Source organism: Salvia splendens, chromosome 18 (assembly GCF_004379255.2).
Source record: "Salvia splendens isolate huo1 chromosome 18, SspV2, whole genome shotgun sequence".
NCBI classification, from domain to species: Eukaryota; Viridiplantae; Streptophyta; class Magnoliopsida; order Lamiales; family Lamiaceae; genus Salvia; species Salvia splendens.
Genome location: NC_056049.1, coordinates 9784702 through 9795604, shown reverse-complemented (window position 1 = coordinate 9795604; position 10903 = coordinate 9784702). Strand labels below are relative to the sequence as shown.

Below are 10903 nucleotides of genomic sequence, written 5' to 3'. Positions count from 1 at the left end.
GAAATAGTGCATATTTTTTAGGGACGGAGGTAATAATGACTTTGATACCATACATATTTTTTTTGTGTAATGACACATTAAATTGACGTGGCACGCTAGATCTTATTTGACATGTATATCTATGTCATATGATTCATATCTATCATGCGCCATGTCTAATCTCCAATGCGAAATTTGAGTCTTGTGGCAACACTATAAGAAATCTAGAAATGCTGTTTTCTAATTTTATCCAAGATTAATGCTTCCCAAAAAGAATTATAGTATATAAAATCAAAATGTGATGTAAAAAAATTCTAACTTCATGTTAAAATATGATATTGTTCTCCAAAATATATACTCCCTCCGTGCCATAGAAATAAGCCATTTAGGGTTGGCACGGGTTTTAATGTATGATTGGTAAAATAAGAGAGAAGGAGAAAAAATAGTTAAAATTGTGTAGTGGGTAGTGGGATCATAAATGATAATGTAAAAGAGAAGAAGAAAAAAAGTTATCATAAATGAATATTGACTATTTCTATGAGATGGACAAAAAAGAAAATAAGGCCTATTATTATGAGACGGAAGGAGTAATTCGTATGAGTATACATACCAAGAGTGATGCCAACCTTAAAACTTCTACCGTTTTCCCAGCCAGCGACGTTGAACTTCCAACCCGGATTGCTGTGAAGTGAAGCAACACACTTGAAAAGCACTATTCCGGCAACAATTGAACTTATTTTTATGAACAATTGTTTGTTATCTTAAGGTATCTGAATTAGTGAGGATTGGGTAATGCCATAATGGCATTTGGGTTCAAGTTGGTCAAATGCTTATATAGTGATAAAATTGAGAGAAAGAATTTTATTTGATTTTTGGAATTGAACGCAATATTTTGTCGATACACTTCTTATAACAGAGTACAGTAATAAACAAATGTCTAAACGCATGCGACCAAAAAAAGTAATTGTGAATTAATATTGCGTGCCATTTGGGATATTTATTTATTAATTTGCTGAATACATAAGTATTTGGGTTAGGAAAAATCCTCCAATTAAAAATAAATAGTTCTTTTAAAATAACCAAAACACCCTCCATCATTGCCCTTCACATCTTATAAAGTGCTAATATATAGTAAGTACTACTTAATTTGTTCTACACTTTATAATATACTCTCGTCTTTAAATGTAGATAGTCCATTTTTAATTTTCACTCATATTAAGAAAAATAATATTATTCATGAATTTTTGCTCAGTATAATTATTTCCATAAGCATCAAACAAGTTAATTTATGTTAGTAAAAGGCAATAAAAGATGATTCATATTGGGAAAGGGAACTTTATTAGTATAAACTAGGATAAAAGAAATTGTGGACTATACGAGACATGAAGTATTAATTGTTTTGTATTCGGCATGAAATTTATGTTCCATGAAGAGGACATATTAAAACCTTTTTCTCTTATTATCTTGCCAAGAGTATAATATATTCTGTTCATTTAATTTAATTTATGTTCCATGAAGACGGAAATTCATTATGCCAATTGAATTCTAGAAATTTGATTAATCAAATCCAACTGAACCCTAAATTTAACTCGTTTTTATTAAGTAAATTGATCAATTTATTACTGATGCAGGAACCAAATTAACGTCGTCGGAGTGTTTGTATCACGACAACAGCAGAAAATGAAATGTGTAAAATGAAGCAATTGTGATAACTTGTCGCAGAAATTTTAGCATCAGTTTTGATGTAATGAAATATTGTTTTGCATTGAGATTTTGATTTATACACATTTTTTTAATTTCATTACTTTTATTATTTATTAAAATTGATCAGTAGTTAGAGTCGATAACTTACTTCATGTTTATGATATTTGAATTTTTAAGGTTTCAATTTTTTAAATTAACTAATTGTAGATTTTTATGTAAATTTAGTAATACCTTTAATTTTTATTTTAAAAGGAATTGTTGTTAAGTAGTAAATCAATTTCGTCACTTAAACCATTTTTTGTGGTTAAATGAACATAAATTTAAAGGCCGCGCCACGAAGGACTAGAACCCGAAACGCTTTGGCCTCAAGCATTATTAATCTCTCTACCGCTTAGCCAACTCACACACACGTCACTTGCACCATTGATATAAAACAATGGCAGCAAATTTAATATATTAATGACATTCGTTCTAACCATAAGAAGATGATGAATGAAGTAAAATTTAAGCAGCATTAGCAGCAATCTTCATCCCTAATCCGCAGTGTTGAGAAAAGCTACAAATGAAGTAGTTTGGGCCTTTGCCAAGAGTTACCACGTCGTTGCCAGATGTATACGTTTTCGCATTTCTTGGCACAATGCAAGCATTTATGATCTTATTCATTAATGTGTATAGAAGGGTATCAACTGAATATTTCAATAGTATTTACAACTTTAATACCCTTACACAAAAACAATTAATGTAACATTATTTACAATAATTCACAATTTCATAAAACAATGTTCTTTAAACTTTATGGCACTACTAAAAGTAATGTGGAAACATTTATATCAATTTATCGACATTAATAGAAATTAATATTCATGCAATAATATAAGAATGCTAGTAATGTATGACTTTTATACCCATACATGATTTTTTGTGTAATGACCCATTAATTTTTAGAGATTTGACCTGGCACGCTGGATGTGATGCGTTGTGTGTATGTATCTACATCAGATCTGTCGCACACCATGTCGAATTTCCAATTCCAAATTTGAGCATCATGACAACACTATAAGAAATGTTGGAATATTGAAGTACTAGCTACTTTTATCAAAGATCAAAGCTTTTCAAAAAATAATTATATAAAATATATTTAAAAAATGTGGTATTTAAAAAAATTCAAAGGTTGTGATAAATATGGTATTTTTGTCCAAACTTTATAATTCGATTATAGATGTATACATACCTAGAGTGTCGCCCGCCTTAAATTTTTTGCCGTTTTCCCAGCCGGCGACGTTGAACTTCCAACCCGATGCGTCTCCTACTGTGTAGCTTGTGGCAAACGCCAGATTGCTGTGAAGCAACACACTGAGAAGCACTATTCCGGCAACGATTGAGTTCATTTTTATGAACAATTGGTTGTTATCTTGATGAATATGAATTAGTGAGGATTGGGTGATGGCATTTGGGTATCGATTTTATTTGATTTTTTAAATTGAGCACAATATCATTTCTTTTAATAATAAAGAAATGTCCAAATACACGCGACAAAAAAGGTAGTTGTGAGTTAATTATTGGATTCCATGCATTAATTAGTATAGAATTTTCGGCAATTTGCATTAATTTGCTGATACATAATATGTGGGAATTGGGATATTGGAAAAGTCTTATTTTTTATTTGTCTAGCAAAGAATAATCAGGTAAAGATATATTAATGAAATATGAAATAAATAATTTTTTGTAATTTTGCGTTGTCCTATGAAAACAATAACTTTTGTTTCAATGAACTATTTTCCACTAACAATATTCCAATCATTTTTTATTTCTAGCTCTTTTATTTATCAATTACACGTTAAAATTCGTATTATTTAAAAACAATCTATTTTATAAAACAAAGGAAGTATTGTTTTGTGTCAAATTCCATATTTATGTGCTCTTCGTCAATTTAATTAGTTTGAGACACTTGATCCACCGAAAACTAAATACCACAGAAGAAGATATCTATTTATTGGGGTAATTACATGATATATAAAAAATATTTTATCAATATTTCAATTTTATATAAAAAGATTTAAGTTAATATATTTCATACAAAAAGTTTTCTTAGTGTTTCAAATCGATACATTTCGTCAAATCTCATTTAACACCATTAGTTCTCTTTTTTTCATCTTATTTATTCCCAAATTATATTCTAATATATTAAAAAACCTGATATTATTTATATATAATACTATCTCCGTCCTTCTATACATTATTCTCTCTCTTACTTTACTATTTCTCTAATTTAATTATCATTTTTATAAAACGAGTGTAAAAAAGTAAATGTGACTCCTAATGTGGGACAATATTATTTATACAAAATCTTTAAAATAATCATTGATATAAAAGTATTCAATATTCCAACTAGAAATACAACTATAAATTACATGTTAATTTAAAAATTTTATGACAACCAACTTATCAAGAAATGAGGAATAAATTTACCAATATTAACTAAATACAACCAAGCTAAACAACAAAATCATCGTGCACTATCTTCTAATTGAATTTGATTGAAATAAAAACATAATAGAAGTGGGAAGCAAATGAAAAAAAAGTAACGGTGTTAAATGAGATGTAATAGAATGTATTAATTTGAAATATTAAGTATATAAGATATGCAAATTTAATATTTTTTTATTAAATTGAAATATGGGTGACTCATTTTGTAGGTACCATGTACCTCTCCATATTGCACAGATTAGTTAAAATTAAGGATGTTGACGCCTAAATCACGAAGCTTTCTCTAAATTTGTTTTTTCCACAAATTTTAAATTTAACATATTACTATATCAAAAAAAAATTCCACTAACGACAAATTCTGGATACATTTAATTTGCTATTATATTACATAATATATGACCTGAAAAATGACAGTGGTGTGATTCCAAAATCCCTATAAGCCAAGTTTGTTTATTCATCTCATTTTAATAATATAGTTGAATTTTGTCATCAATAAAAAAAATTCAATAAATATTTAAGTTTGTGATATTATGTGTCAAGTTCAAAGTTCGCGAGAATTTTCTTTTAAAGTTTCGTAATATAGGCGCCGATAATATCCCCTAAAATTAAATATAATTGATGTTATTTATAATTTAGATTATCGTGTGAATTACACCATGTCAAAGTTGGTAGGCTGGATTCCACGAATTAAGTATAATATTTACTAGTTTTGATTTATAAATGACGTATGTTTCATATTTTGGACACTGAAGAATACCTCATTCCTCTGTTTTTGCTTTTTTAATTCATTTCACAATTTGATTTTGGCCAAACTGCTTAGGTTGATAGTATAATATGTAATTTGTTTGAATAGATTGATGTGCTATAAACGCATTTGCGAGATCAACTAGTTATTGGTGAAATTTTCTGTCTAATACACAAGTTATTACTCCCTCCGTCCCGCACTACTTACACTTATTTCCTTTTTGGGCGTCACAAGTTATTTGCACTCTTTCCATTTTTAGTAACAATTTATACCTACAGCCGTAATTGTTGACTTTGTCTATCACTCATTCCTTAATCTCCGTACCCAAAAGGAAAGGTACGAGTAGTGCGGGACGGAGGGAGTATCATTTATTTCTTAATACAGTATCTAAAGTTTTATTTGAATATAGTTTGTTTCAAGTTTATATATTATGTTTTTAAGGATATGTCACAATATAATTTATTTTTTATTATCAGTTTTCGTCTTTTTTTTTGTTTTTCTACTCTAATTTCTGCCTTTGTCAAGCCATAGTATAGTACATTTACTTTTGCCTAATTTTTTCGAACCAAAAATTTAAATTTTGGTGTTATACTCCCTCTATTTTCTAAAAATAGCAGTTATTTCCATTTCAGATCAAGTTTCTTAGAAATTTAGAATCAAGTTTCTTAGAAATTTAGAATCTTTCTATTTTAGGACATAGACGCTATAATCCATCAACTCTAATTTCTCAATAGTGAATTAAAACACGTGTCGTTTTGAAATATTTCTACTCCTATTTTTTTTAATACGGTGGGCGCACGTAATTATCAGAAAATAAGAATAGTAGTAGAGGAAAGGCGAGGACTGTTGTGTTGCACTTATCGATCTTGCTACTTCTGCAAATCACCCCCAATCTCACAACCCTAGACCCTGTGAAGAAATCATGGGCACCCTGGGAAGAGCTTTCTACACCGTCGGATTCTGGATTAGGGAGACCGGCCAAGCTCTCGATCGCCTCGGCTCCCGCCTCCAGGGAAACTACCTTTTTCAGGAACAATGTAATCTTGCAATCTCCCTCTTTTTCTTTACCTATTATATCAGATGTTAGCTCTCTGCTGCCGACATTTCTTTATTCATCTAGTTATTAGTCAAATTTGAGCCCCGGGTTTAGAAGACTCGGTCTTCAATTTTTGAATTAAGCTGTGTTGGGAAAGCGTTGATCTAGGGAATGTGTAAGGCTGAGTAAATTGGGCCTGAATGATGGAATGCGTCTTTTCTGTTTCCCCCTTTCCGTTTACAGGTTAATTAGGAAAAACAAATGACCTTAATTAGAAGTGTGTTGTCTCAACTAGCTTTTCTACGAGGCTTTAAGAAGATGGGGTTTTAGAAGATGAATTCAGCCATATCTTAAGCTCCCCATCCTGTCAACCATTTTGGTGCTGCATAATCTGTATAATTTCATTTAAAATGCTGGCCTTTTGGAGGATAGGTGGAAATGTTGGTGGCACAGGTTTTGCATCGAAACGAATAACTATAGTTTGTTTTTCAAATTCTTTTGTGCCTCTATGTAGAGAATGTCGTGGTGATTTATCATAAATCCACAGTGTATCTTTCATTCTCTTTACGCATGCATAGATAATCAGACAGATTTGTGTTTATTCTGTACATATCTTCTTTATAAATTCTTCGGATGAAATATTTGACACACTACAATTTGTTTCTAGTGTCAAGACATAGAACACTCATGAACTTATTTGACAAAGCCCCCTCGGTTGCTAAGAATGCTTTTGTGGCCCCTAATGCATCACTGACTGGGGAGGTTTATGTTGGACCAAGCTCCTCCATTTGGTACGGATGTGTTGTCAGAGGTATGGTTTATGCCTACTGAGATATAGTTTGTTGCCATGTTGTACTTTAATTTGATTGATAATATTGATATCTCTTTATACAAGTAAATGTCTTTTGGTTTATTATAAAACTCTTTTAATTAGCATAACTTATAATGAGAAAAGTAACCATATTTAGTTAAGTAAAGATCAAGTATTTTACTGTAATGTGTTTTTCATGCAGAGTCATCCATGTCTTCTCTCATTAGATACTGATCTTTCTTGGAGTCTTAGCTACTGGTGCATACCTGAGCTATTTCAAACCCAAATAAAACCATTCTTTATTCGATGAAGGTCATGATAGAATCCATCTGATGGGCCAATGGTCTAGCATTTCATTTTTATGCGTCTGAGTTGCTTATGGTTCCTATTCAAATGTGATTTATAACCGTTTTGAGGTTTGTGTCACGTCTTTGGTTTAGTAAACTTCTGTTCGTGGATTGACATTGTCCAAAGTAAAAAAGTAAACATGAATGTTCCTTTTGCATTACATTTATTTTCAGTGGACTTCTTAGATGTGTTTTGGTTGTTTGTGTCATCACTGCTGGTTCCCTCATTGTCTTTAGGCATGGTGTGCTTGTGTGATGGCATCTTTTCTAAGTTTAATGGTCGGTAAGCAGGTGATGTGAACAGCGTTAGCATCGGAGCTGGAACCAACATACAGGATAATTCTCTTATTCACGTGGCTAAATCTAATATTGCTGGGAAAGTTCTGCCCATCAATATTGGTGACAATGTCACTGTTGGTTAGTATTATCGACGGCATTCTCATATAAAATTTTCTTCTCAGAGTTTCTTGATCCAGAGTGATAATTTGCACATTGGACTTTATAGGGCATAGTGCTGTCTTGCACAGTTGTACTGTAGAGGATGAAGCATTTATTGGTATGGGTGCAACATTGCTTGATGGGGTGGTTGTTGAGAAGCATTCAATGGTTGCCGCTGGAGCTCTTGTCAGACAGAATACAAGAATACCATCTGGAGAGGTTAGTAAGACACACTGATGAGCTGTTCATTGTCTTATCTTATGAAGTTTTGTTATGGAAATGTGCATGAAAGTGCCCTTAGATGCGTGAAGCGCTATCTTTCTGTAATTCAGCTTAACATATCTTAATAGCTGCCTAAACATCTTCTTTTCCTTCAGCATCTTGTCATGCTGGCTTCAAACTAGGATTCAAGTCGTTTAACAATACAGACCAATTAAGAGTCTTTTCTGATTGTGATTTTTCAATATCAGATATGGGGAGGGAATCCAGCCAAATTCCTGAGGAATCTCACAGATGATGAAATCGCATTCATATCTCAGTCAGCTACCAATTATGCAAACCTAGCGGAAGCTCATGCTGCCGAAAATGCAAAGGACTTTGACAAGGCAGAGCTTGAAAAGGTACTTCAGAAGAAATTTGCTGGACAGGACGAGGGACATGACTTAAAATCGGGTGTCGTTGGTTAGGCATCACCGTAACTTCAAAAAAATAAAGCTCAAGAGCTTCCTAATATGGAACACGTTTGAGCTTTTTTTTTCGTATATCTTTTTTTTTTGTTTCCGATGGGTTCCAAGAAGATGCCTGAGTTTTGCCTCCAATAAATTCAGTGGCCAGGCTAAAGTTTCAAAAGATCAGTCCTGGTACAAAGTGTTTCTTGTGAAGGATCTTCCATTAATAAAACGCTTAGATATTGCTTGCTCTTTTCATGATTATCTGTTTCAACTTTATTAGATGCCCTTCTTTTGATATCCCGGGAAAGGCATCAGAAGCTGAGTTACCATATCTAAGAATTTGATATTCCTATAAGGAGGTACTATAAGGTATCTGCTTTTTTTTCCTGTAAACATGCTTTAGTTTGTGTTGTTAATTGTATATTAATTGATTTATTTAATTTTCAAATGATATAAGGTTAGTGAAATGAGTAATGGACAGAGAGTGGATGTGTATATGAGAAGATTTCCACAGGAGAATATAACCTGGAAAATTTTGATTGGATACTTTTATTAATTTTGTTGTGCAACATTCCTCTAAATTGGATGGTTCAAAAATTAGGTGTCCTTACACAAAATATGATAATAACTAGTAGAGATGCCCATGGTTCCGGAACTGGCGGTTATGGTTCGGAACGGCGCGTTCTGTGTCTAGAAATTGCCAAACTGGAATCGAACTACGAGGGTGTTTCACGGTTACGGTCCTAGTTTCAAAACCGTCGGTTTCAGTTTCTGTTCGAACCGACGGTTTTTTACGGTTCTGAACTGCCGGTTTCTAGCGTTATTTTGCGGTTCCGACTTGGTTTCACATTTTTTCAGCGGTTTATCGCAATTTCGGTTTGGAACCGCACGGAACTGGCGGTTCCAGCATGGTTTCGGTTCCTGAATTTTGGAACCTTAATCGAACCACGGTTTTAAAAGTGGCAGTTTCGGTTCTATTTAAATTTTACAGTTTCGATTTTGAACTGTAACCGTCGGTTACGATTTTGCGGTTAACCGCCCGAAACCGTGAACCTTGGGCATCTCTGATAACAAGTACGGAAACTATGAAGGAGCATATACTGAGAAATGGGTTTACGTGAAATTAATCTCATTGGAGCTTTCATTATGACCGTAGTATGATGCATTTGGCCAACCTGTGGGTTCTAATATATTTGCATTTGCATCACATAATCTTGTACCATACGTTCCTCCAACTTACATGATATTCTCTCTTTTAGACGAATATGAGATTTAGGTTCCTAAAATAAGAGCTTTTTTTAATTTCCGGAATTGGTAGTCCTATTCGGAAACTTAGCTTTAACTTACTTCTTTGATGTGGGACGCCTAGAAACAAAAGATGATCAGGTTTATGGTTATGGGTCCCATAAATTTATAAATTAAATCTCACATTTAGTCTGTAAGAAATAAGGTAATATATTATATCTTGATGACTCTATCAAAGATGATAGACCTATACCTCATCGTTTTGAGGTAATATATTATATCTTGACCATAAATTAGTAAAATTTAGAAAGTTTATATATCATGTTTCTATTTGTTAGTTTCTCAATTACACTAAAGTACGAGCAGAGACTAATTTTGCATCTTTGATGTTATGATGCATTCTCGTAGTTTCTTTTTCAAATGGTTCTTCATTGACTATTGCATTCCAGGCAACCAATGATAATAAGAAGAATATGAAGAAGCAATAATCAGACTAGACTGCCACTTCTTATGAATGTAACTGAAAATCAGCCTACCCATCCCCACCGCTTCAACGCGGTAGCTTTTAATTCCCTTGTACGTCTCTCTATGTGGTAGATTGAGTTATAGTATATGATGCATATGATTATGTTTGAATCGAACGTGTATATGATTATTAACTTATTTTATTAATTGCAGCATCGAGTGTCAGTGATAATGAGCAACGACCCTTATGCATTAGTGTTGGATGACATGCACTGCAATGATCGAGCCACTGATAAGCAAGCAATCAAGACCTCAAATTATGTCTTCTCTCATACATCCAGTGACAGTTCCATTAGATTTTTTACAAAGTTAGTCAAAATAAGATCTATGATTAGATATTTTACATTTTTGTATGTTCAAATTTGACGTATGAGTTCTTTATGAAGTTTTGTTGAATGATTTTGTTCTTTGGAATAAAAAATGTATTATGTACTTATATAATTTAAAGAAAATTATAATTTATAAATAAAATAAGGATGAATATGTAAATTACAGAAATTTGTGGGCTATAATGTACATTACAAACAATTATAAGAATTATTGTAATTATTAATATTTATAGGGGTATTTTGTAAATTATCACTTGTATTATGTTAGTGTAGCTTTAGACGATATTTAATGGCACGTTGAAGTGTCATTTCATAAGGTATTTATGCTGTTTTTCAGTGAAGTAACACACCCTCTATCATGGCACTTGATCTATTATTACATGTGCTGGGGCTGACACTTGCTTTAAGTGCCATTATAGATTAAGTGTAACGTTAATAAAATTCTGGTGGCATTTTGAAGTGCCATAAAAAGCCAATTTTCTAGTATCAGAAAAATCTCATCATAGCCAATACCAATTCTCGACCTTTATCCAGCCAAAATCAAATCCAGAAAAACCGAACCCTACACCAGAAAAATGTCAGATAC

General features: G+C 32.4%; 1 protein-coding gene across 1 annotated transcript; it reads left to right on the top strand.

The window, feature by feature from the left end:
* The first annotated feature begins 5737 nt into the window (after window positions 1-5737).
* Window positions 5738-8473, top strand: LOC121777828 (gamma carbonic anhydrase 1, mitochondrial-like). The gene is made up of 5 exons (XM_042175181.1): window positions 5738-5952; window positions 6619-6762; window positions 7401-7526; window positions 7615-7766; window positions 8018-8473. Exons 1-5 carry the CDS (start codon window positions 5838-5840, stop codon window positions 8231-8233), a joined length of 753 nt encoding a protein of 250 aa, XP_042031115.1. The 5' UTR covers window positions 5738-5837; the 3' UTR covers window positions 8234-8473.
* Window positions 8474-10903: the final 2430 nt, after the last annotated feature.

Bases quoted from the DNA above. Each gene is read 5' to 3' on its own strand.
- LOC121777828 (XM_042175181.1), top strand. From the start codon at position 5,838: ATGGGCACCCTGGGAAGAGCTTTCTACACCGTCGGATTCTGGATTAGG. The intron at 5,953-6,618 runs GTAATCTTGCAA...ATTTGTTTCTAG, and splicing joins CTACCTTTTTCAGGAACAAT to TGTCAAGACATAGAACACTC. The intron at 7,527-7,614 runs GTTAGTATTATC...TGGACTTTATAG, and splicing joins TGGTGACAATGTCACTGTTG to GGCATAGTGCTGTCTTGCAC.